Source organism: Chiloscyllium punctatum, chromosome 48, assembly GCF_047496795.1.
Source record: "Chiloscyllium punctatum isolate Juve2018m chromosome 48, sChiPun1.3, whole genome shotgun sequence".
Classification (NCBI taxonomy): domain Eukaryota; kingdom Metazoa; phylum Chordata; class Chondrichthyes; order Orectolobiformes; family Hemiscylliidae; genus Chiloscyllium; species Chiloscyllium punctatum.
Window position 1 is genome coordinate 60,789,239 of NC_092786.1, and position 27,898 is coordinate 60,817,136.

Sequence of the window (27,898 nt, forward strand, 5' to 3'; positions counted from 1 at the left end):
TACCTGTACACACCTTCATACATAAATGCATCACATAAGACATCAGCCTGTGGTATCAATATATTCATTTTAATTGTGCTGTAATTGGTTAGACTTTAGTGGCTGTCATTGTTCACATCCAAACATTCCAGGACCGATCAGGAGAAAGTCAGTTTTATTTATAGAAAGCATTTTGGACTCTGTACTGCCAACTCTCGTCAGCACTGACAGTTGTCTGGGCAATGAATAACAGCCAGGAGCAATGCCCAATCCACCCTCTCTCTCCATGCTGCCAATTGAAATCATCAAATACCTAATCTGACCTTGAAACTTGTTGAGTGAACTGACAGGGTGTGTTGGGCAAATCCTCACAGCCTTAAACTGTGCCCTATCCACAAACAAAGGCCCTGCAGAAAACAAACAGTGACTGTACTCTCTTTCCATTTGACAGTGACAGCTCCGAATGCTGCAGTATCTGGAGTGAATATTAATTCATTAAAGGGACCTCCAACTCTGAGTCAATGCTGCAGCATGCAACTGATATGCTAATATGAGCGAACTGGAGATAGCAGAGGCTGGGATGGGGGTGGTGCTGAAAAGAAGCTAGCAATGGAATCTATCAGAAACAACATCCATCAAATAAAAACTTGTCCCTGTGTTACCCGTACAGCTCTTAGCTTCTCAGCAAGTTCCCTGCAATACTGAATGATTCAATTTAATGAGAGGACACAGTGAACACATGTCAATCCAAATGCCTCAGTTTGGATTACACACTTTCTGTCATTGTTCATTATTTTAAACACACTCTCACTCTTAACAGAGGCTGGGCACTGGATGAATATCATACAATGTCACATTCCCTGTACCCAGTATCACCCAAATAATTTATTTATCCTGATACTGTCCCTATACCCCAACACTGTTCCCGTACCTGAACAATATTCCTTAAACCCATTATTGTCCTTGTACACCCGTACTCCCCCTGTAGCCCAACACTATCGCTGTGCGCAACGCTACTCAGTGACTCTGAGACTGCCCCAGAAACAAGGTGTTGATTCAGAATCAAAAGTACTTGAGATTTTTGGAAAGTCCTTTAACTTTGTTTTGATCACTCCCTAGAATTAACATAGCCAAATGAAATAAATTGTTAAAATAAATTCTCTGGACAAAGAACAGTATAACAAAATCTGATCAAAGTTGGTCAGTCGGATATGAGAATATTTGATGGGAATATTTGTGTATCTGTCCTGACTACAGATGCTTCCTTCCAGGGATAAGTTAATAGAAAATAGATTAAAATTGTCAAATTTGGGTGAAGAGTGATATAACTATGAATAATGTTTAAATGTGACATTGGATGAAGTCCATGTGTGTCACGTTTCTGTCCCATAATGTCACATGATGGCCACTGCCCTCAAGACTCCATGTGTTGACATGTATTTAATGTGATCTGATTGAAGTGAGCTGATGCAGGGAGGTTTGATTCCATAACTGCTGACAATGTGAGAAGTTTGATTTGTCAGTAACTGTGATTGAGGAACATGTTGGAATTAGTGGCTCTGGGGATTATAATAAATATTTGAAGTGTATTTTTCCAGATTCGATCAGTAAATGCTGCAGAAACCAGTTCCTCCCCAGAATGAAATTCACCTGTGTGGTTAGCTAAATCGATACACTGCCTATGAATCTTCTTGTCTTCAGTTAATCGCAGGTTTTCTTTTATTTGTTCTTAGATTTCTCCAGCTATAATCCCATAAAAACATAAGAACTAGGAGCAGGAGTAGGTCACCTCACCCCAAAGCCTGCACCACCATTCAATAAGATCATTGGCAGATCTGTTTGTGGACTCAGCTCCACCCACCTGCCTGCTCACCATAACCCTTCATTCCTTTACTGTTCAAAAACTATCGATCTTTGCCTTAAAACATTCAACTGCTTCACTGCGCAGAGAATTCCTCAGATTCATAGTCCTTTGGGTGAAGATGGTCCTCCTCAACTCATAGAATTATGGTGTGGAAGCAGGCCATTCAGCCTATTGAGTCCACACCGATCCTCTGAAGAGCACCCCACCCACACCCATTCCCTTACCCCAGTCCCTGGAACCCTGCATTTCCCATGGCCAATCCACCTAACCTTCACATCTTTATACTGTGGGAGGAATCAGTGCACCTGGCGGAAACCCATGCAGACACGGGGAGAATGTACAAACTCCACACAGACAGTCAACCAAAGCTAGAATCAAACCTGTGAGGCAGCCATGCTAACCACTGTGTTCAGTCCTAAATCTGCTCCCCCTTATTTTAAAGCTTTCCCCCCCTAGTTCTAGTTTCACTTGCCAGTGGAAGCAACTTGCCTGCTTCTATCCTATCTATTCCTTTCATAATTTTATATATTTCTGTCAGATCATCCCTCATTTTTCTAAATTCAAAAAATTAGTCCCAGTTTACTCAATATCTCCTCATAAGGCAACTTTCTCAATTCTGCACCCCATCCAGTGCCAGTACATCCTTTCTCAAGGAGACCAAAACCGTGCACAGTTCTCTAGGTGTGGCCTCACCAGCACCTATACAACTGCAACATAACCTTCCTGTTTTTAAACTCCATCCCTCCAGCAATGATGGACAATATTCTATTTGCCTTCTTAATGACCAGCTCCACCTGTAAACCATATTTTTGTGAATCATGCACAAGGACACACAGGTCCCTCTGCTCAGCAGCACACTGCGATTTTTCACCATTTAAATAATAGCCCAGTTTGCTGTTTTTCCTACCAAAATGGATGACCTCATGTTTACCATCATTGTATTCCATCTGCCAGACCCTTGCCCATTCACTTAACCTATCTTTATCCCTCTGCAGACTTTCAGTGCCCTCTGCACACTTTGCTCTACCGCTCATCTCTCAGAATCGTCTGTGAACTTTGACACACTACACTTGATCCCCAACTCCAAACCTTCGATATAAATTGTAAACAGTTGCCATTCCAGTGCGGATCCCTGAGGCACACCACTAGCCACTGATCGACAACCAGAAAAACAGTCATTTAGCCCCACCCTTTGCTTTCAGTTAGTTGAGCAATCCTCTATCCATGCCAGTACATGACCCGTAATGCCATGTACTTTTATCTTATGCAGCAGCCTTTTCTGAGGCACCTTGATGAATAGCTTGAGGAAATCTAGATACAATACATCCACTAGTTCCCTGTTGTTCACCATGCTCAAAATGTCCTCAAAGAATTCCAGTAAATTAGTTTAACATGACCTGCCTGTCATCAATCCAGGCTGTTTCTGCCCGATGGGATAATTTCGATCCAGATGTCTTAGTATTTCTTCCTTGATGATAGATTCAAGCATTTTTCCCACTACAGACGTTAAGCTAATGGGTCTAAAGTTACCCAGCTTTTGTTACCTGCTTTTATTAAACAGTGGTAAGGTCCTAGGGAGTGTTGCTGAACAAAGAGACCTTGGAGTGCAGGTCCATAGCTCCTTGAAAGTGGAGTCACAGGTAGATAGGAAAGTGAAGAAGGCATTTGGTATGCTTTCCTTTATTGGTCAGAGTATTGAGTACAGGAGTTGGGAGATCTGTTGCAGCTGCACAGGACATTGGTTAGGCCACTGTTGGGATATTGGGTGCAATTCTGGTCTCCTTCCTATTGGAAAGATGTTGTGAAACTTGAAAGGGTTCAGAAAAGATTTACAAGGATGTTGCCAGGTTTGGAGGATTTGAGCTACAGGAAGAGGCTGAACAGGCTGGGGCTGTTTTCCCTGGAGCATCGGAGGTTGAGGGGTGACCTTATAGACAAAATTATGAGGGGCATGGATAGGGTAAATAGGCAAAGTCTTTTCCCTGGGGTGGGGGAGTCCAGAACTAGAGGGTGGGAAAGATATAAAAGAGACCTAAGGGGCAACTTTTTTACGCAGAGGGTGGTACGTGTATGGAATGAGCTGCCAGATGATGTGGTGGAGGCTGATACAATTGCAACATTTAAGAGGCATTTGGATGGGTATATGAATAGGAAGGGTTTGGAGGGATATGGGCCGGGTACTGGCAGGTGGGACTAGATTGGGTTGGGATATCTGGTCGGCATGGATAGGTTGGACCGAAGGGTCTGTTTCCATGCTGTACATCTCTATGACTCTATGACTCTATTTGCTGTTTTCTAATCTGCTGGAACTGCCCCAGAGTCCAGCAAAGTTTTGTAACTTACTGGGAGTGCATTTGCTATTTCCTCTGCCATCTCTTAATACACTGGGATGTATTCCATCAGGGCCAGGAGAGTTGTCTGTTTTTAGCTCCATTCGCATGCCCAACACTCCTCCTTTAGTGATAATGATCATTTCTAAGTCCTTACCTGCCATAGCCTCCTTGGTATGTTATTCATATCCTCCATGTGAAGACCGACTCAAAACATCTGTTCAACACCTCGTCCATTTCCTCATTTCCAATTATTAAATTCCCCTTTTCATCCTCTATAGGATCAATGTTTACCTTAGCCCACTCTTTTTCATTCTATATATTTGTCGGAACGTTTGTGATCTGTTTTTATACTCTGAGCCTGGTTACTCTCATAATTTATCTTACCTTTCTTTATGGCTTTTTTGTGGCTTTCTGTTGATATTTTTTAAAAATCCCAATCCTCTAGTTTCCCATGAATCTTTGTCACTTTATATGCACTTGTTTTCAATTTGATACCCTCCTTTATTTCCATAGTTATCTGGGGATGATTACCATAAGACTATAAGAACATAAGACATAGGAGTGGAAGTAAGACCATTCGGCCCATCGAGTCCACTCCGCCATTCAATCATGGCTGATGGGCATTTCAATTCCACTTACCTGCATTCTCCCCGTAGCCCTTAATTCCTTGTGACATCAAGAATTTATCAATCTCTGCCTTGAAGACATTTAGTGTCTCAGCCTCCACTGCGCTCCGCGGCAATGAATTCCACAGGCCCACCACTCTGTGGCTGAAGAAATGTCTCTGCATTTCTGTTCTGAATTTACCCCCCTAATTCTAAGGCTGTATCTACGGGTCCTAGTCTCCTCGCCTAACGGAAACAATTTCCTAGCGTCCACCCTTTCCAAGCCAACTATTATCTTGTAAGTTTCTATTAGATCTCCCCTTAATCTTCTAAACTCCAATAAATACAATCCCAGGATCCTCAGCCGTTCCTCATATGTTAGACCTGTCATTCCAGGGATCATCCGTGTGAATCTCTGCTGGACACGCTCCAGTGCCAGTATGTCCTTCCTGAGGTGTGGGGACCAAAACTGGACACAGTACTCCAAATGGGGCCAAACCAGAGCTTTATAAAGTCTCAGTAGCACAACTGTGCTTTTAAATTCCAACCCTCTTGAGATAAATGACAACATCGCATTCGCTTTCTTAATCACGAACTCAACCTGCATGTTTACCTTTAGACAATCCTTGACTAGCACTCCCAGATCCCTTTGTACTTTGGCTTTATCAATTTTCTCACCGTTTAGAAAGTAGTCCATGCTTGTATTACTTTTTCCAAAGTGCAAGACCTCGCATTTGTTCAAATTGAATTCCATCAGCCATTTCCTAGACCACTCTCCCAAACTGTCTAGATCCTTCTGCAGCCTCCCCACTTCCTCAGAACTACCTGCCTGTCCACCTAACTTCGTATCATCAGCAAACTTTGCTAGAATGCCCCCATTCCCTTCATCCAGATCCTTAATATATAACGTGAACAGCTGCGGCCCCAACACTGAACCCTGCGGGACACCGCTTGTCACCGGCTGCCATTCCAAAAAAGAACCTTTTATCCCAACTCTCAGCCTTCTGTCAGACAGCCAATCCTCAATCCATACCAGTAGCTCACCTCGAACACCATGGGCCCTCACCTTGCTCAGTAGCCTCCCGTGTGGCACCTTATCAAAGGCCTTTTGGAAGTCTAGATAGACCACATCCACTGGCTTTCCCTGGTCTAACCTACTTGTCACCTCTTCAAAGAACTCCAACAGGTCTGTCAGGCACGACCTCCCCTTACTAAATCCATGTTGACTTGTTCTAATCCGACCCTGCTCTTCCAAGAATTAAGAAACCTCATCCTTAATGATGGATTCTAGAATTTTACAAACAACCGAGGTTAGGCTAATTGGCCTATAATTTTCCATCTTTTTGTCTTGATCCTTTCTTGAACAAGGGGGTTACAACAGCGATCTTCCAATCATCTGGGATTTTCCCAGACTCTAGTGACTTTTGAAAGATCTCAACCAACGCCTCCACTATTTCCTCAGCCACCTCCCTCAGAACTCTAGGATGTAGCCCATCAAGGCCAGGAGATTTATCAATTTTAAGACCTTTTAGCTTTTCTAGCACTTTCTCTTTTGTAATGGCAACCATACTCAACTCAGCCCCCTGACTCCATTTAATTGTTGGGATATTATTCATGTCTTCCACTGTGAAGACTGACACAAAGTACTTATTAAGTTCTCCAGCTATTTCCTTATCTCCCATCACTAGGCTTCCAGCATCAGTTTGAAGTGGCTCAATGTCTACTTTTGCCTGTCGTTTGTTTCTTAAGTATTGAAAGAAACTTTTACTATCATTTCTAATATTACTGGCTAGCCTACCTATTTGATCCTCTCCTTCCTTACTTCTCTCTTTGTTATCCTCTGTTTGTTTTTGTAGCCTTCCCAATCTTCTGATTTCCCAGTGCTCTTGGCCACTTTATAGGATCTCTCTTTATCTTTAATACATTTCCTGACTTCCTTTATCAGCCATAGCTGTCTAATCCCTCTCCGAATAATCTTTCTCTTCTTGGGGATGAACCTCTGTACAGTGTCCACAAACTCCTGCCATTTTTGCTCTACTGTCTTCCCTGCTAGGCTCTGCTTCCAGTCTATTTTCGTCAATTCCTCTCTCATGCCCTCATAATTGCCTTTATTTAATTGTAACACCATTACATCTGATTTTGCCTTCTCTCTTTCAAACTGCAGACTGAACTCTACCATATTATGATCGCTGCTTCCTAAGTGTTCCCTTACTTTAAGATTTTTTTATAAAGTCTGGTTCATTACATAGCACTAGGTCCAGAATAGCCTGCTCCCTTGTGGGCTCCATGACAAGTTGTTCCAAAAAGCCATCCTGTAAGCATTCCATGAATTCCCTTTCTTTGAATCCACTGGCAACATTATTTACCCAGTCCACCTGCATATTGAAGTCTCCCATGATCACCATGACCTTGCCTTTCTGACATGCCTTCTCTATTTGCCGGTACATGTTGCGCCCCTGGTCCTGACCACTGTTAGGAGGTCTGTACCTAACTCCCATTATGGATTTTTTGCCTTTGTGGTTCCTCAATTCCACCCACACAGACTCCACATCATCCGACGCTATGTCATTCAGTGCCATAGACTTAATTTTGTTCTTAACTAACAAGGCAACCCCACCCCCTCTGCCGACCTCTCTGTCTTTTTGATAAGTTGAAAATCCTTGGATGTTTAACTGCCAGTCCTGATCCCCCCTGCAACCACGTCTCTGTGATGCCTACCACATCATAATAATTCACAATGATCTGTGCCATTAGTTTATCTGCTATGTTACGAATGCTACGAGCATTCAGGTAAAGTGCCTTAATGGTAATTTTCTTATCATTAGAGATATTGGAAGTCATAAGATGTCCTAAGTTATCCTTCCTTTTTGCTGCATTCTCAGTCTGTCTGAAGTTTAAATCCGCCTGAACACATGCTATCCTCCTGCTTATCTTTCCATTTAACTCCATACTCCCTGTCGCTTTCACTTTCCCTTCCCCCCAACTCAGAAGTTTAAAGTCCTACTGACCACCCTATTTATCCTCTTCGCTGAGCATTGGTACCAGATGAGTTCAGATGGAGACCGTCCCAATGGTACAGATCCCCCCGGTTCCAAAACTGATGCCAATGCCCCATGAAGTGAAATCCCTCTTTCCAACACCAATCCCTTAGCCATGTGTTTACTTCCCTAATTTTCTTATTCCTATGCCAATTGACACGTGGCTCGGGCAGTAATCTGGAGATTATGACCCTTGAGGACCTGTGCTTCAATTTCCTTCCTAGTGCTTGATAATCCCCAAACAGGTCCTCCACCCTAGCTTTGCCTATGTTGTTAGTCCCTGTATTCTAGATTCAACTCCAACGTGGACCACAACAACTGGATCCTCCCCCTCCCGCTCCAATATCCTTTCAAGCCGGTCGGAGATGTCCCGCACCCTGGCACCGGGCAGGCAACACACCATGCGAGACTCCCGATCCAGCTCGCAAAGGATACTATCTGTCCCCCTAATTATAGAATCCCCTATAACAACTACTTGTCTTTTTGCTTCACCCTTCTTGAATGGCCTTCTGCACCATGGTGCCATGGTCAGCTGGCTCATCCTGTCCAGAGCCCTTTTCCTCATCCGTACAGGGAGCAAGAATCTCGTACCTGTTGGACAAGGTCAAGGGCTGAGGCTCCTGCACTCCTGAACTTAGGTTCCCCCTACCTGCCTCACTTACCATCACACTCTGATGTCCCTGATCACTAACTGAATGTGAATTACTTAATCTCCCAGGTGTGATTGCCTCCTGAAACAAAGTGTCCAGGTAACTCTAACCCTCCCGGATGTGCCGCAGTGTTTGAAGCTCAGATTCCAGATCATCAACTCTGATCCGGAGTTCTTCCAGCAACCAACACTTGCTGCAGATGTGGTCACTGCCATTCACAATGGGATTACCCCTTCTCCAAAATTCTTGCCTTTTCACTGGTATATTCTTTTGCTGAGCACTGTGAAAAATTGCTTTGAAAGTCCTCCTCTGTTCCTCAATTGTCCCACCATATTACAGCACACTGTAACTCATTACACAGGACCAGATCTAGGAAAGCTTGTTCCCTTGTAGGTTCCATTATATAATTTTCAAGGTAACTATCACAGATACATTCTACGGATTCTTCCTTAAGGTAGTCTTGACCGACTTGGTTTGACCAATTAATATTAAAATCTCTTCATTAATTGCCATAACATCTTTACATGCATCAATTACTCCTTTGTTTATTGTCTTCCACACGATGACATCGTTATTGGTGTTGTCTATAGACTACGCCTGGTATTGACTTTTTCCCCTTACTATTTCTAATTTTCACTATCATTGATTCAGCCTTTTTCACCTTACAATGTACATCATCCCTCACTACTGCCCTGATGTTATTCCTAAATATGAAAGCTACACCATTTCCCTTTCCTTCTGAATTGTCTGGGGCGGCACGGTGGCACAGTGGTTAGCACTGTTGCCTCACAGCACCAGAGACCTGGGTTCAATTCCCGCCTCAGGTGACTAACTGTGTGGAGTTTGCACATTCTCCCCGTGTCTGCGTGGGTTTCCTCCGGGGGCTCCGGTTTCCTCCCACAGTCCAAAGATGTGCAGGTCAGGTGAATTGGCCATCCTAAATTGTCCGTAGTGTTAGGTAAGGGGTAAATGTAGGGGTATGGGTGGGTTGCGCTTCGGCGGGGTGGTGTGGACTTGTTGGGCCGAAGGGCCTTTTTCCACACTGTAAGTAATCTAATCTAATCTAAAAATGCTCGCTTTGTATCTCCCTCATCTTCTGCGGCTCCGTAGAAAGGCCGCCTTGCTGATCGTTGAGGGGTCCTATTCTCTCCCTAGTTACCCTTTTGTCCTTAATATATTTGTAAAAACCTTTTGGATTCGCCTTAACCCTATTTGCCAAAGCTATCTCATGTCCCCTTTTTGCCCTCCTGATTTCCCTCATACTCCTACTTCCTTTATACTCTTCTAAGGATTCATTCAATCTCTCCTGTCTATACCTGACATATGCTCCCTTCGTTTTCTTAACCAAACCCTCAATTTCTTTAGTCATCCAGCATTCCCTATACCTACCAGCCTTTCCTTTCACCCTGACAGCAATATACTTTCTCTGGATTCTCGTTATCTAGTTTCTGAAGGCTTCCCATTTTCCAGCCGTCCCTTTACCTGCGAACATTTGCCCCCAATTAGCTTTTGAAAGTTCTTGCCTAATACCGTCAAAATTAGCCTTTCTCCAATTTAGAACTTCAACTTTTAGATCTGGTCTATCCTTTTCCATCACTATTTTAAAACTAATAGAATTATGGTCGCTGGCCCCAAAGTGCTCCTCCACTAACACCTCAGTCACCTGCCCTGCCTTATTTCCCAAGAGTAGGTCAAGTTTTGCACTTTCTGTAATAGGAACATTCACATACTGACTCATAAACCTTTCTTGTACACACTTAACAAATTCCTCTCCATCTAAACCTTTAACACTATGGCAGTCCCAGTCTATGTTTGGAAAGTTAAAATCCCCTACTATAACCACTCTACAGATAACCAAAATCTCCTTACAAATTTGTTTCTCAATTTCGCACTGACTATTAGAGGGTCTATAATACAATCCCAATAAGGTGATCATCCCTTTCTTATTTATTAGTTCCATCCAAATAACTTCCCTGGATGTATTTCCGGGAATATCCTTCCTCTGTACAGCTGTAATGCTATCCCTTTATCAAAAACGCCACTCCCCCTCCTCTCTTGCCTCCCTTTCTATCCTTCCTGTAGCATTTGTATCCTGGAACATTAAGCTGCCAATCCTGACCATTCCTGAGCCATGTTTCTGTAATTGCTATGATATCCCAGTCCCATGTTCCTAACCATGCCCTGAGTTCATCTGCCTTTCCTGTTCAGCCTCTTGCATTGAAATAAATGCAGTTTAATTTATCAGCCCTACCTAGTTCTCTGCTTTGTCTCTGCCTGCCTTGACTGTTTGACTCTCTCCTTTTCCCAACTGTACCAGTCTCAGATTGATCTCTTTCCTTAGTATCTCCCTGGGTTCCACACCCCTCCCCTTACTAGTTTAAATCCTCCCGAGCAGCTCTAGCAAATGTCCATGCCGGTATATTAGTCCTGTTCCAATTCAGGTGCAATCCATCTTCCTTGTTCAGGTCACTTCTACCCCAAACGAGATTCCAATGATCCAAAAATGTGAATCCTTCTCCCATACACCAGCTCCTCAGCCATGCATTCATCTGCTCGATCCTCCTATTCCTGCCTTCACTAGCTCGTAGCATCGGGAGTAATCCAGATATTACTGCCCTCGAGGACCTTCTTTTTAAATTCCTACCTAACTTTCTATATTCTCCCTTCAGAATCTCATCATTTTCCCTTCCTATATCATTAGTTCCAACATGTACAATGACCTCCTGTTGTACCCTCTCCCCCTTGAGAACGTTCTGCACCCACTCTGAGACATCCTTGATCCTGGCAGCAGGGAGGCTACACACCATTCTGATTTGTTGCTGCTGGCTGCAGAAATGTCTGTCTGTGCCTCTAACTAGAAAGTCCTTTAACATAATCGATTGCTTAGAACCCGACATACCCCTCATTACATTAGAGCCTGTCTTGATACCAGAAACTTCGCTGTCCGTGCTACATTCCCCTGAAAGTCCATCACCCCCTACATTTTCCAAAACAGCATACTTATAATATATGGGGATAGCCACAGAAGACTCCTGTTCTACCTGCCTACCTCTCCTACCTTTCTTGGAGTTAATCCATCCTCTTGATTGTACCTGCTGCTTTTCTCCCTTCTTATAACTGCCATCCATCACACCCCCTAGCTCTTGTAAATTCCTCATTGCCTCTAACTGTCACTCCACCAATCCATTCGATCTGATTCGCACCCAATGACATTTATTGCAGATAGAATCCTCAGTAACCTGGAAACTCTCTGGAAACTCCCACATCCAACAAAAAGAGCATATCACTCTACTAAAGGCCATTTTGCTCCTACCAATCTATAGACCCAGAAAATAGCACTGTCGTGTTACTCTGTGAAACACTGCTCCAGGCTAACTTAATACTTTTGACTTCTATGTTTAAAATTTAATCAGGAGACAGATCCCAAAAACATATGCTCTAGAAAGAACCCACTCTACTCACTATTGTAGATTGACAGCAAGGCTATACTTAAAACTATTCACTTACCTGCTTCTGTGCTGTGACGTCTCCCAAACAGGTTCCTCCAAGATCAGTTGTGAATTTTGCTGTTTGTTAAGTTTTCCTAGACACATTCCAATGTCCGATACATGAATCGAAACTGGAAAGGCAGTTATTGCGCAGATTCACTGCTGTGTCAGTTAGCAGTGTGGGTTTCTTTCTCTCTCTCCCTCACTGACCGTGTGCTCACAGCCTTTGTCTGTCTTTCCCCCTTTTAAAAGTGCTGTTGTTTTGACTTTTTTCTTCTGCAAAGTTCCAAAATAATTGCAACAGCATATAAAACAGCAATTGCTGTTCCTGGAATTTGAGGAAATCACCTCCAACACCTAAAATACCTCAAAAAGGAGCAGCTGTTACAGCTTCAATTTTGTTTGTAAACATTCTCACTTTTTTTGTCACTACCTGGTTTCCACTCATCTTAGTGCACACTGCTCAGCTCCTTTTTGCTTTTTATCTTCCCTTCAAGAGTTCACATCCATTGCCACCATCCAAGATCTCTGACCATTCTTCAGGTATAAATTTGGAGGGTCAGCATTGATGAACTATCCCTTCCTGCAGGAGACAGCAGCATCCAATCAACACATGAATCAGACCACAGGGCAGTGACTGGGACAGCTACCCGTAAGTCAATGAAAAGGGGCAATTATACCTCTTCACTGTCCAGTTGTACTCAGATTATGTTTAGGACCTTGATTCAAACAGATTCATTATTGCTTAAAAATTAGACTTTGTACTGAACTGGGTTTGACCATAAGCGAAACAATCTTTCCTTTCACCTAGAATTCTTTAGGACATGAATTAGAATAATATAGTGAGGAAACAGCTTCTCGATTTGAAAACCCTAATTGGACATAAAATAGAAACCAAGTTCATGACTTACCTTGGGTTTCTGCTTCAAACCATACACGGTTAATGAGGTCTTTACATAATGCATCAGTCAAGGTCAGATGATTACTACAGAATTTGTAAGATTTCTATTCTGTGAGTGTTGGGCAGTGAGGGCTGCCAGAGTGGTGCATGTATGAGTTCAGGGATGTGGATTGAAGTGCAGTGCAGTGCAGATTGTGCAAGGTGAAGCAAGTTGAGACGATAGTTTTATGAGCATCAAGTGAGAGAACAGAATTATTACCTTAATTGCTCTGACAGAATCAATTAATTTCTTTCATCTCTGCAGCATCTCCTGGCAGCTAAACTCCAGGCATTAACCTTCATCCCTCTCACAACTGAGAGATTCTAGATCCTCAATGTCAAAGCATCAGAGATCAGTTTCCAGTGCACAACATGGGGTCACTGGAGTGCTTTACTTGCAAAAGTTTCCCTCTTGTGCAGACTGTAGCATTCCAACTAAGAGGTTCTAAATGCTTGAACTGATCACAGAGACATGGGAATTCTGCCCTCCCCAATGGGTGCATAGCCATCAGACAAAATGGGCAACACTGAGAACATACTTGAATGTGGTCCCAGCATTTCATGTACTGACCAGGGACTGTGTGAACAGGAATGTGCTATTACCCCTGATCGCTTGCTTACCTTAAACCATCTCCCTACTCACTGTTCCCCAGCTCTCTGTTTGTTATCCTGTTCCTCTCTTTGGAGCAAGTTCCTGGACTGCTTTCCAAAAGGCGTTTGATAAGGAATACCATCAAAGATTGCTACACAAGCTGACAGCACATGATATAGGGGATAATGTATGAACATGAATCGATGATTGGCTAGCTAACAGGAAGCAGAAAGTCAGGATAAACTCTTAAGTGTTGCTGGGTCAGAATCCTGGAATTTCCTCCTTAACCTATGTCCTCCGGGTGCATAAAAAGTTGCTTTTGGATTGCCAAACTGTAAGCAATGGACTGTCACAAGGATCAGTAACCTGGATGCAGGGACTGAATGGCTGTTTGGTACATTTGTTGATAACCCCCAAAGTTGGAGGAGCTAAGGAATCTGCAAAGGATATAGACAAGTTATGTGAGTGGACAAAAATTTGGCAGATGAAGTATAATGAGGTAAAATATGAACTTATTCACTTGGACAGGAAGAATAAAAAACCAGTAGATTATTTAAATGGAGAGAGAGTGCAGAATGCTGCAGTACAGAAGGATCTGGGTATCCTATTTGCTCAAATCACAAAAAAGTCAGCATAAAGCAACAGCAAGTAATTAGGCAGACAAGTAGAATGTTGTAGTTCATTGAAAGAGGAATGAAATAAAGAAGTAGATAAGTTTTTGTGCAGGAATATAGAACATAGGAGGTACAGTTAGTACGTTTGCAGATGACACCAAAATTGGAGGTGTAGTGGACAGCAAAGAAGGTTACTTCAGATTACAACAAGATCTTGATCAGATGGGCCAATGGGCTGAGGAGTGGCAGATGGAGTTTAATTCAGATAAATGTGAGGTGCTGCATTTTGGAAAAGCAAATCAGAGCAGGACTTATTCACTTAATGGTAAGGTCCTCGGGAGTGTTGCTGAACAAAGAGACCATGGAGTACAGGCTCATAGCTCCTTGAAAGTAGAGTTGCAGGTAGATAGGATAGTGAAGAAGATGTTTAGTATGCTTTCCTTTATTGGTCAGAGCATTGAATACAGGAGTTGGGAGGTCATGTTGCAGCTGTACAGGACATTGGTTAGGCCACTGTTGGAATATTGCAAAATAATTTGTAATAATTCTGGTCTCCTTCCTATCGGAAGGATGTTGTGAAACTTGAAAGGGTTCAGAAAAGAATTACAAGGATGTTGCCAGGGTTGGAGGATTTCAGCTATATGGAGAGGTGAACAGGCTGGGGCTGTTTTCCCTGGAGCGTCGGAGGCTGAGGGGTGACCTTATAGTGGTTTGTAAAATCATGAGGGGCATGGATAGGATAAATAAACAAGGTCTTTTCCCTGGGGTGGAGGAGTCCAGAACTAGAGGGGCATAGGTTTAGGGTGAGAGGGGAAAGATATAAAAGAGACCTAAGGGGCAACTTTTTCACACAGAGGGTACATGTATGGAATGAGCTGCCAGAGGAAGTGGTGGAGTCTGGTACAATTACAGCATTTAAAAGGCATCTGGATGGTATGTGAATAGGAAGAGTTTCGAGGAATATGGGCCAAGTGCTGGCAAATGGGACTAGATTAGTTTAGGATATCTGGTCAGCATGGACAAGTTGGACCGAAGGGTCTGTTTCTGTGCTGTACATCTCTGTGGCTCTACAAAATTGGTGGGTCCACATCTGGATCAATGTAATAATTTGGGACTCCTTACTTGAAAAAGAATATAATTTGTGTTAGAGCAGTTCTGAGGTTATTCATTTGTCTGATTCCTGGGATGAAGGAATTCTCCAGTGAGGAAAGGATGAGCAGGTTGGATTTTGAGAATGGAAGTGATTGTATTGAAACATAATAACTAAGGGGCCTTAATACTGAGGATACAGACATATGTCCTGTTGTGGGTGAGACTAGAACTAGAACTCAATTTAAGAATAAGAGGTCTCCTTTTTAAGATGCTGATGAGGATTTTTGTTTTCTCTCTGAGGGTTGTTAATAGAATTTTCCTTCTCGAAAAGTTGTGGAGGTTGGGTAAATGAAGGTATTCAAGGCTGAGTTAGCCATATTCTTCCTGGTCAAGGAAGCTGAGAGTTACAGGGGGTGGATAAGAAGGTGGAGCTGAGACCACAATCATATCAACCGTGATCTTATTAAATGCTCGTACAGGCTTCAAAGATCAAATGGCCCACTCCTGCTCTTATACAATAAAACAAGGAACCACAGTTGCAGTTCTGACAAATGGTCATTGGATCTGAGACATTAACTCTGCTTTCACTCCACAGATGCTGTTGAGCTGCTGAGTTTCTCCAGCAATTTCCATTCCTGTGTTCTTAAGTTTTCTCATTCTCAATTAAACTATTAATATTAGGATTCCCGTGAGTGTTTTTTGTGAGGGAATCTTGGCTCCTCTTCCTGATAGCAGGGGAATAAGAAGTTGGAGATAATGTTCCCACTCTCAGCAGTTACTGCATCCTGTTGCTGATGTTGCTTCTGGATTGGGAGCTGGTGGGGAAGAGGAGAGCAGGGAGGAGAGAGGGAGAATCCCTATAGTGTGGAAACAGACCCTTCAGCCCAACAGGTCCACACTGACCCTGTGAAGAGTAACCCACCCAGGCCCATTCCCCTACCTTATGATCTGATATTTACCCCTGACCAAAGCACCTTATCTACCCATCCCTGAACACTTTGGGCAATTTAGCATGGCCAGTTCACCTAACCAGCTGTTGAGTTGTAATTCAGAACTTGCTCAGTGAAGCTCATTTACAGCCACCCATTGGTCCTGAATGGTGCTGTGTTAGTTGGTTGCTGTGTTTCGCTCTCTGCCGACATTTTCAGATGCGATACATTGTGTTTGGTAACTGTGGCAGGCACCCAGGCCAGCTGGCCCATACAGTTGTGCCAGGTTTATTTTTCAATATTCCGTCCTGGGATATGAGTGTCTATGACAAGGCCAGCATTTTCAGTCCATCTCTAATTGCCCTGGAATTGGCCGTTTCCAGGGGAAATTAAGAATCATCCATGTTACTGTGGCTCTGGAGTCACACACGTAGGTCAGACCAGGTAAGGATGGTCGATTTCCTTTGGTAAAGGACATTAGTGAACCAGGTGGATTTTTACAACAAACTATGATAACATAGCTTTTCATTCCAGATTTATGAATTAAATGTAAGTTTCCAGCTTCTAAAGGTGGGGTAGTGGGGTGGATTTGAACCTCTGGTAATAGCCCCAAAACATTTGCCAGGGCCTCTGGATTACTCATCCAGTGGCGTTACCACAACAGACCATCTCTCCACACAGACAACTCTTCCCAGTCACCTCCAACACTGCCCTTGGCTCCTTGTATCAATATCCCTTCAATTCTGGCTCTGCGTTATCCAATCCAATCCAGTCTTCAATGTGGCCACAATTTAACCTAACCCTATGTGTGAAACTCTAAGTTCCCACCTGGCAGAGGTGGGGGAGGTAACAGTTGAATCATGGTTAAGTACTGTACCTCATTACCCCCTTCTCACTCCCATCTGCCCACTGCTCCCCCTCTCTCCCAACACTCCCCCTCCCCCCCACACCCCCATACACCTTTAGCCTTTAATTACAGGGAGGACCGGCTCCCTGCGGTCCTCTGAGGGTGGGCTGGTTATCCATTGGAAACACTGCATCCCCAGTGATGACCATCAGCCACTCTCACTCTCTCTCTCTCTGTTTCCTTCTGTGTTAATATTTAATGCCGTGCAGAATTGAAAATAATCTGATTCATTATCTGAATTATTTACTGATTTGAACAGCAGCTGGAAGCAACTAGTGATGTATTTGTGTGAGAGTGATGAGTCACGTGGTGTCCGATGGGGGTCTTGTTTGACTCTATCCAACTGCAGGTCATTTTCAGAGGCCATTGCTGGGTTAATGGTGTCGAGTTGCTGTGGAGCGATGGGTAATGAGAGCACTTATGGGACCAGAACCTGCTCTGAGGTCATGTCTCAGTCACATGGTGCAGACAGTAATAGAGTAGGGTTGCAGCTAAATGCTGAGTCGGAAAAGATTTCGAGTCTGAACCTTGGAGCAAACTGACCAGAATCTTCAGGGAAAAGACTGATTGTGTAAAGTGTGCTCCATAATCAGCTCCATTCTGCAGCATCTCAACTAACATCAACTCAATGGCTGCTTCTCTCCCTCTCCTTCATTACAGAGAACAACCGATCTTCACCAGCAGAGCACACGTCTTCCAGATTGACCCAGCCACCAAGAAGAACTGGGTCCCGGCAGGAAAACAGGCTCTCGCTGTCTCCTATTTCTACGATGGGACAAGGAACAGTTACCGCATCATTAGTGTGGATGGAACCAAGGTGAGGAGCTGGCATTATTGAAGGGTGAGGGTTTGGCACTGCCCATGGACAGGAGGTGATGTTGGTTGTTGCTGTTGGGTGCAGGGTGGGGTTGGGGGTGAGGGATCTATTGGATGGGAGCAGCTGGCTAGGTGTGCCTCAAACAGAAGCAGTTTGAAGTGAGTGAGCTTGGAACCTGCTGTCCCAGTGTCAATGACATCAGGCGAGAGTAGCCCCACTAATGTTTTGAATGAAGTAAATTCCTTTTTGATATTCTTTTCAAAGAATGTGGACCTCAGTATCTTGGCCATCTTTTCTTGCCCATCCTTGTTGCTGTTGCCTTGAACCACTGCATTCGATTTGGTGTAGCCACACCAATAATGCTGTTCAGAAGGAGCTAGTGAAGGCACGCCAATATATTTCCAAGTCAGGATGGTGATTGATAGAGAACGGAGCTTGCAGGTGGTGGTGTTCCCATGTTTCTGCTGCTCTTGTCCTTCTAGATGGAAGTGGTTATGGGTTTGAAGGTGCTGGCTAAGGTGTTTTGGTGAATTTCTGCAGTGCGTCTTGTAGATAGTACACACTGCTGCTACTGAGCATCAGTGGTGAAGGGAGTGGATGTTTGTGGATGTGGTGCCAATCAATGGGGGTTGCTTTGTCCTAGATCTTGCGAGTTGAGCATCTTGAGTGTTGTTGGAGCTGCACCCATCTAGGTAAGTGGAGAGTATTCCATCATATTCTGCCTTGTAGATAGTGGATAATTCACTTTTAGCTCCATTGGTAGGATCTGAAGCCAGGTCCCAAATCTCCCCAACCCAACTGTACCCATTGCCCCCAACCCCTATGATCCGAGCTGAAGCCATGACCCTTGAAACTCCAATCCCAGGCCTTCCAATGCTGTGTTTGTTCACAGGGTTGGGGGCGGTGTCACTGTCGGGCCCAGAAGGTTTTCCTGTTCCAGGTTACCTTGGAGAAGATGCTGCTGAATCAATTTGAACTCTATTTACTGCAATTTCCCTTTCACAGCTTCACGTATTTCCCAGGAATACCTTGTCCTGGTAGTTGCTGATTCCATATCTCCGATCCTGTTCCCAGCTGCTGACCTGTTCAGTGAATTGCAGCCTCATTACCCAGAACGTTAGGAAATGGGATTTGGGATGGGAATTGGGAGGGCAATGGGGTGGCTGTGAGGGTGATGGAGAGGGCGCAAAGGTGATGGGGAGGGTGTGAGGGTGATGGGGAGGGTGTGAGGGTGATGGGGAGGGTGATGGGGAGATGCGAAGGTGACGGGGAGGGCGCGAGGGTGACGGGAAGGGCGCGAGGGTGATGGGGAGGGCACGAGGGTGACGGGGAGGGTGTGAGGGTGATGGGGAGGGTGTGAGGATGATGGGGAGGGTGTGAGGGTGATGGGGAGGGTGTGAGGATGATGGGGGATGGCGAGAGGGTGATGGGGAGGGTGTGAGGGTGATGGGGAGGGTGTGAGGGTGATGGGGAGGGCGTGAGGGTGATGGGGAGGGTGTGAGGGTGATGGGGAGGGTGTGAGGATGATGGGGAGGGTGTGAGGGTGATGGGGAGGGTGTGAGGGTGATGGGGAGGGTGTGAGGATGATGGGGGATGGCGAGAGGGTGATGGGGAGGGCATGAGGGTGATGGGGAGGGTGTGAGGATGATGGGGAGGGTGATGGGGAGATGCGAAGGTGACGGGGAGGGCGCGAGGGTGACGGGAAGGGCGCGAGGGTGATGGGGAGGGCACGAGGGTGACGGGGAGGGTGTGAGGGTGATGGGGAGGGTGCGAGGAGGTGAGGGTGATGGGGAGGGTGCGAGGGTGATGGGGAGGGTCCGAGGGGGTGAGGGTGATGGGGAGGGTGCGAGGATGTGAGGGTGATGGGGAGGGTGCGAGGGGGTGAGGGTGATGGGGAGGGTGCGAGGATGTGAGGGTGATGGGGAGGGTGTGAGGGTGATGGGGAGGGTGTGAGGGTGATGGGGAGGGTGTGAGGGTGATGGGGAGGGTGTGAGGGTGATGGGGAGGGTCCAAGGGGGTGAGGGTGATGGGGAGGGTGATGGGGAGGGTGTGAGGGTGATGGGGAGGGTGCGAGGGTGATGGGGAGGGTCCGAGGCGGTGAGGGTGATGGGGAGGGTGATGGGGAGGGTGTGAGGATGTGAGGGTGATGGGGAGGGTGCGAGGGGGTGAGGGTGATGGGGAGGGTGCGAGGGTGATGGGGAGGGTGTGAGGGTGATGGGGAGGGTGTGAGGGTGATGGGGAGGGTGTGAGGGTGATGGGGAGGGTGTGAGGGGGTGAGGGTGATGGGGAGGGTGCGAGGATGTGAGGGTGATGGGGAGGGTGCGAGGGTGTGAGGGTGATGGGGAGGGTGCGAGGGGGTGAGGGTGATGGGGAGGGTCCGAGGATGTGAGGGTGATGGGGAGGGTGATGGGGAGGGTGATGGGGAGGTTGTGAGGGGGTGAGGGTGATGGGGAGGGTCCGAGGATGTGAGGGTGATGGGGAGGGTGATGGGGAGGGTGATGGGGAGGGTGTGAGGGTGATGGGGTGGGTGATGGGGAGGGTGATGGGGAGGGTGATGGGGAGGGTGTGAGGGTGATGGGGTGGGTGATGGGGAGGGTGTGAGGGTGATGGGGTGGGTGATGGGGAGGGTGCGAGGGTGATGGGGAGGGTCCGAGAGTGCGAGGGTGATGGGAAGGGTGATGGGGAGGGAGTGAGGGTGATGGGGAGGGAGTGAGGGTGATGGGGAGGGTGTGAGGGTGATGGGGAGGGTGTGAGGGTGATGGGGAGGGAGTGAGGGTGATGGGGAGGGTGTGAGGGTGATGGGGAGGGAGTGAGGGTGATGGGGAGGGAGTGAGGGTGATGGGGAGGGTGTGAGGGTGATGGGGAGGGTGATGGGGAGGGTGATGGGGAGGGAGTGAGGGTGATGGGGAGGGTGCGAGGGTGATGGGGAGGGTGTGAGGGTGATGGGGAGGGTGATGGTGAGGGTGATGGGGAGGGTGTGAGGGTGATGGGGAGGGAGTGAGGGTGATGGGGAGGGTGGGAGGGTGATGGGGAGGGTCCGAGGGTGCGAGGGTGATGGGGAGGGTGATGGGGAGGGAGTGAGGGTGATGGGGAGGGTGTGAGGGTGATGGGGAGGGAGTGAGGGTGATGGGGAGGGTGTGAGGGTGATGGGGAGGGTGTGAGGGTGATGGGGAGGGTGTGAGGGTGATGGGGAGGGTGAGGATGAGGGGACGAGGGCGATGGTGGGGACGATGATGAGAAGAGCAATGGGGAGGGGGCGAGTGCGATGTGGAGGGTGTGAGAGTAGGAGGGTAAACCCAGTGACTGAGATCAAGGAAGCTGCAGGATTTGACAGTAATGGTGATACTCGGGTGTATGTGTTCCAGTTTCATTAAAGGTGGCATTTGTATAAAAACAGCATGATTTGGAAGCAGCTGAACAATAGTTATCACCAGGCTGCGGGTGAGTTTAGATTTAATCTGAACAGAAACTCAGCCAAAACTGGGTGCCTGAAAATAATTTGATTCTTGTTGGGTTACCATGGTTACATCACATTACATGCTAACATCCAAACAGAGGAGTGCAATATCTTTAAGCTAAAAATGGCTTTATACTGCGGAATTGCAGTGAATTGTGTTTGATTTAAGTAGGAGGGCCACAGGACATCCTCTGTGCAGAAATAGATGGGACTGGGATCATTCTGCTCACTGTAAGGCCTGCTCCCGGTAACAGGGGAGCTTGGTGATTAGCAGGGGGTGGGGAAGAAGGGAAATGGTTGAATCAGTTTTTGGGTGTGTTTACCAGGCCAGTAGGATAAGAAATTATCACTAAATTCTCTTGTTGGCAATCAAATGTTGATTGTCCTCTCCCACGCAAACACCCAAGACTGAAGCTGGGCCTGTGCTACCGTCTGGAGCTTCATACATGGGCTAGCAGATTGAGCATGGGACCAGTCATCACAGAGCTTCACCAAGGGGGTGCAGTCTGTCACAGGCGAAAGGTGACAATTGCTGTGACCTCCTGAACCAATTAATAATTTATGGACTGGTTTTTAATATTTTAATTTAATCTCTTGTCTCCATGCCTGTTTCTATCAGTCTTGAAAAATGAGAGGGTGGGAATTTTCTTGATGGATTTAAGAATTGGTGTCAACGAAGCTGGAGTGGGGGAACAAGGTTCAGTTCAACACTGGCTATTCAGTGACTCTCAGATTATCCACCACCACAATGTGGCCACCCACCCAGTTTTCAAGACAATGTTTCACCTCAACCAACACCATTGAAACAGACCATTAGCCACTTACCTCAATTGCTCGGGAGGCATTTGATAAGGCACCACACATCAAGCTACTTAACCTAATACTGTAGGCTCTCATTTTGTTAATATATTAACATGGATAGGGGATTTCCTAAATAATAGAAAACAGAGGGATAAGGATGGTAACCCATCGTGAATAACTAGTGGACACTGGGATCAGTGCTAAGACCACAATTATTTACAATATATATTAATGACTTGGATGAGGAAAGTGATCACCCAGTTTGCAAATAGCACAAAATCAGTTGGGAAGGCAAGTGGTCAGAATGATACAAAGTCAGCAGAGGGATATAGACAGTGAATTTGCAAAATGTTGGCAGATGGAAAATAACAGGCAATTTGGCAGGAAAAAGAAAGGAGCTGAATATTATTTAAATGAAGAAAGACTGCAAACACTGGGACAAAGACTGGTATGCAAGTTCAGCAAGTAATAGGCAAGGCAAGTGAAATGTTGGCCTTTAGTTTCAAAGAGAATAGAATATCAAAATAGGGAAGTGACAGAAATTGTGAACTGTTAACCCTAGTTAGCTGAAGTATCTGGGACCATGCAGGTCTACTCTGATTGGTCAGATTTTCCCAAGGGAAACGTAATAGGGATTGACAATCTTTGTAACCCTGTGCTCAATTTAAAAGGCACAATGTATGGACAGATTCCCTTTGCTTTCCAAGAACAGGGTTTTGTGTGAATAGATGTTACTTACAACATATGAAAATTAATCACACACAAACCCAACTGATAATCTGATCTTGATTTTGACAGCTGTTGTGGTGCATATAGGCACCAGTTATATAGGTAATAAATGGAATAAAGTCCTACAAGCAGAATTTAGGGAGTTAGGAGCCAAGTTAAAAAGTAGGACCTCAGAGGTAATAATCTCAGGATTGCTACCAGTGTCACATGCTAGTCAGAGTAGAAATGAAAGAATAGGCAGGATGAATGAGTGGCTTGAGAGATGGTGCAGGAGGGAGGGGTTCAGATTTTTGGGACATTAGTACCGGTTCTGGGGAAGGTGGGACTATTACAAATTGGATGGTCTGTACCTGGAGCGGACTGGAGCCAGTGTTCTCGGGGCTGCTTTTGCTAATACTGTTGGGGATGGTTGAAACCAATGTGGCAGGGGGATGGGAACCAAATGAGAAGATTAGGGGACAGTAAACAGGTAGTAACTAAAGACGGTAAGGAACTAGATAATGAAGTCAGCATGACTAACGGGAAGAGTAGGCAGGGAGCAGATGATAAACACAAAGGGACTGGTGGTCCAAGGTGCATTTGTTTCAATGTGAGAAATATAGTAGGTAAAACAGATGAACTTAGGGCTTGGGTTAGTACCTGGGAGTATGATGATATTGCTATTACTGAGATGTGGTTGAGGGAAGGGCAAGAATAGGCAATTAAATATCCCAGGACATCCATGCTTCAGGCAGAATAGAGAGGGAGACAAAAGGGGTGGAGGAGTTGCATTACTGGTCAGAAAGGATATCACAGCTGTGCTGAAGGAGGGAACTGTGGAAGACTCGAGCAGTGTGGTAATATGAGCAGAGCTCAGAAACCGGAAGGGTGTGGTAACAATGTTGGGGCTGTACTACAGGCCTCCCAACAGAGAGCGTGATGATAGAGGTACAAATATGTAAACCTGGGTTCAATTCCCGCCTCAGGTGACTGACTGTGTGGAGTTTGCACGTTCTCCCTGTGTCTGCGTGGGTTTCCTCCGGGTGCTCCGGTTTCCTCCCACAGTCCAAAGATGTGCAGGTCTGGTGAATTGGCCATGCTAAATTGCCCGTAGTGTTAGGTAAGGAGTAAATGTAGGGGTATGGGTGGGTTGCGCTTCGGCGGGGCGGTGTGGACTTGTTGGGCCGAAGGGCCTGTTTCCACACTGTAATGTAATGTAATCTAATCTAATCTAAACAGATTATAGAAAGATATAGGAACAACAGGGTGGTGGTGATGGGAGATTTTAATTTTCCCAACATTGACTGGGATTCACTTAATGTTAGAGGGTTAGATAGAGCAGAATTTGTAAGGAGCATCCAGGAAGGTTTTCTAGATCAGTGTGTAAGTAGTCCGGTTTGAGAAGAGGCCACATTAGACCCAGTGTTGGGGAATGAGCCCGGCCAGGTCGTTGACGTTTCAGTGGGGGATTACTTTGGGAATAGTGATCTCAATTCCGTACGTTTTAGAATACTCATGGACAAAGATGAGTGTCCTAAAGGAAGAGTGCTAAACTGGGGGAAAGCCAACTATAGCAACATTCAGCAGGAGCTGGGGAATGTGGATTGGGAGCAGCTGTTTGAGGGTATATTTAATATTGGGAGGCTTTTAAAGAGGTTGATTAGATTGCAGGACAGACATGTCCCTGTGAAAATGAGGGATAGAAATGGCAATATTAAGGAACCATAGATGACAGGTGAAATTGTGAGTCTCGCAAAGAGGAAAAGGAAGTGTACATAAGATCTAGGTGACTGAAAACAGATGAAGCTTTGGAAGAATATTGGGAATGTAGGATCAATTTGAAATGAGGAATTAAGAGGGCAAAAAAGGGGTCATGAAATATCTTTAGCAAACAGGGTTAAGGAAAATCTGAAAGTATTTTATTCATATATAAGGCGCAAGAGGGTAACTAAAGAAAGGGTTGGCCCACTCAAGGACAAAGGAGGAAGGTTATGCGTGGAGTAAGAAAATGGGTGAGATTCTTAATGAGTACTTTTGCAATGATATTCACAGAGAAGAGGGACATGACACATGTTGAGGCGAGGAATAGATGTTTGATTACTCTCTGTCAAGTCGGCAGAAGGAGGGAGGAAGTGTTGGGTATTCAAAAAGACATTAAGGTGTACAAGTCTTCAGGTCCGACGGGATCTACCCCAGGTTACTGAGGGAAGTGAGACAGGAAACAGCTGGGGCCTTACCAGATATCCTTGAACACTGGTGAGGTCCCAAAGGACTGGAAAATTGCTAATGTTGTCTCCTTGTTTAAGAAGGGTAGCAAGGATAATCCAAATAGTTATAGACCAGTGAGCCTGACGTCGGTGGTAGAGAAGCTACTGGAGAAGATACTGAGGTATAGGATCTATTTACATTTGGAAGAAAATATCAGTGATGGGCAGCATGGTTTTGTGCAGGGAAGGTCATGTCTTACTAACTTAGTAGAACTCTTTGAGGAAGTGACAAAATTGATTGGCGAGGGAAGGGCTGTAGATGTCATATATATGGACTTCAGTAAGGCGTTTTATAAGGTTCCCATGGTAGACTGATGGAGAAGGTGAAGTAGCATTGAGTCCAATGTATGCTAGCTAGATGGTTAGAGAACTGGCTGGATGGTAGAAGAGGCAGAGAGTAGCAGTGGAAGGGAGTTTCTCAAAATGGAGAACTATGACCAGTGGTGTTCCATAGGGATCCGTGCTGGGACCACTGGTGTTTGTGACATACATAAATAATTTGGAGGAAGGTTTGAGTGGTCTGATTAGCAAGTTTGCAGATGACACTAAGATTGGTGGAGTAGCAGATAGTGAGGGGGACTGTCAGAGAATACATCAGAATCTAGATCGATTGGAGAGTTGGGCGGAGAAATGGCAGATGGAGTTCAATCTGGGCAAATGTGAGGTAATGCATTTTGGAAGATCCAATTCTAGAGTGAACTCTATGGTAAATGCAAAAGTCCTGGGAAAATTGATGTACAGAGAGATCTGGGTGTTCAGGTCCATTGTTCCCTGAAGGTGGCAATGCAGGCCAATAGAGTGGTCAAGAATGCATACGGCATGCTTTCCTTCATCGGAAGGAGTATTGTGTAGAGTTTTGGTCCACAGCAGGCAGTATGATGACCATACTCAGTCAACCAATGTCTGTTAAAACTCAACATACATTATGTTAAACATTAGATGAGATTCTGAAATGGGACAGCATTTACTAAATAATCCTGACTACACTCTGGAAACCATGATATGATTATGAGTCAGACTTGCAGCAAGGTGCATTTATGTGTGCTGGAAGCTGCAGTTATTCACACATGGGGCTCTGTTCTTTGTAGGCAAAAGGAATTGTCTGTATTTAATATTTTTCATTGAAAGTATATGGCAACAATTGACCCTTACTGCTTTCGCCATGGCAACACCTTGCCCAAACTTGCATGGTCTGAGTTTAATCAGCTAAATAAGATTAACATTTAATAGTTTCTGCTGCATTTCCGTTTGAATGTTGTCCAACTGAGCCCACTCTCTCCTGATATTGCATATATTGATACTCCCTTTTCTTCACTTGGATTCTTGTGTCTAAATCCTGATGGGGGTAGGATGAAAAGTAACTGAGAGGCAGGGAAGGAGATAGTTGAGAATGACACTGGTAACCTGGTGCTGGTCAATTGGAACAAGGTGACAGTAACCTGGAGGCTGGCACTGAGGTAAGAAATTGAATGTGAAGGAATGAGCACAGAAAAACAATTTGCAATCATTTTCTGTTTTGAAGTTTTAGTCTTGATGGGATTTTCTCTGTACCTCTCTGCCAGGTAATTATAAATAGCACTGTCACCCCAAACATGACCTTCACAAAAACCTCACAGAAGTTTGGGCAGTGGGCAGACAGCCGAGCAAACACTGTCTTCGGGCTGGGATTCTCTTCTGAGCAACAATTAACCAAGGTAGGAATCTGATCTCGGTGGAGAGGTGAGAGAGGGTTGGGGGGTGGGGTAGAGAGGTGTGAGGGACAGAGAGTGAGGATGGGGTGTGGGGGGAGCTGAGGGGGGGGTGGTGCAGGAGATAAAGATGCCTCAGTAAAGATTAGATGGGGGTGTTGAAGGGTCTGTGGAGGTGGGGAGTGAGGGTTGATTGATGTTAGTGTGAGGGAAGGTATTGGAGGGAGGGGTAAGTATGAGGATGATGGCTGTGAGGGTGGTGGCTGTGAGGGTGGTAGAGGCAGGCAGTCCCTCAGCATTTAAGAGATATTTAGATTCACACTTGTGATGTCAAGGCAATGAGACAAGTGCTAGGAGATGGGATTAGAACAGTCAGGTGGTTGTTGTTGACCAGTGCAAACATGATGGGCTGAAGGGCCTCATTCTGTGCTGTAGATTTCGATGACTGTCTGGCATATATGTGAGTGTGTGTGAGAGAGAGAGAGAGGGGGAGGAGATGCAAATTGTAACTGACAAGATATTTGGCAGGTTGCCAGACAGTCATCAAGATCTACAGCACAGAATGAGGCCCTTCGGTCCATCAAGTTTGCACTGGTCAACAACAACCACCTGACTGTTCTAATCCCTTTTCCAGCATTTGGCCATTACCTTGACATCACAAGTGTGAATCTAAATACTTCTTAAATGCTGAGGGACTGTCTGCCTCTACCACCCTCATCGGCAGTGAGTTCCAATTCCCACCAGCCTCTGGGTGAGATGGTTTTTCCTTATATCTCCTGTAAACCTTCTTCCCCTTTCCTTATATCTATGCCCCTGATCATCAATCCCTACACCAAAGGGGAAAGATTGCTTGCTGTCGACCCTATCGCTTCCCCTCATCATTTTACGCATCGTAATCATATTCTTTCTGTCTCCTGTGCTCTAAGGAAAACAATCCCAAGTCTGACCAATTTCTCTTCATAACTGAAACTCTCCAGACTAAGCAACATCCTGGTAAATCTCCTCTGCACCCTCTCCAGTGCTATCACATCCCTCCTGTAATGTGGATTCCAGAACTGCACCCAATACTCTAAGAACAACTTAATGAGTGTTTTGTCCAGCTCCCACATAATCGCTGTGCCTCGACTAA

At 45.5% G+C, this 27,898-nt stretch overlaps 1 protein-coding gene across 4 annotated transcripts in view; it reads left to right on the forward strand.

Moving 5' to 3' along the window:
* homer2 (homer scaffold protein 2) overlaps positions 1 to 27,898 on the forward strand; it is a 201,452-nt gene that overhangs the window by 154,039 nt on the left and 19,515 nt on the right. For 2 of the 4 annotated variants that reach the window (XM_072565404.1, XM_072565402.1), the window contains exons 2-3: positions 17,692 to 17,848; positions 26,644 to 26,775. In XM_072565404.1, coding sequence (XP_072421505.1) covers positions 26,674 to 26,775 — 102 coding nt within the window. In that variant the 5' untranslated portion in view covers positions 17,692 to 17,848; positions 26,644 to 26,673. Of the gene's footprint in view, positions 1 to 17,545; positions 17,603 to 17,691; positions 17,849 to 26,643; positions 26,776 to 27,898 lie in introns of those variants that run through there. The other 2 variants (XM_072565405.1, XM_072565403.1) reach the window with 2 other exon arrangements.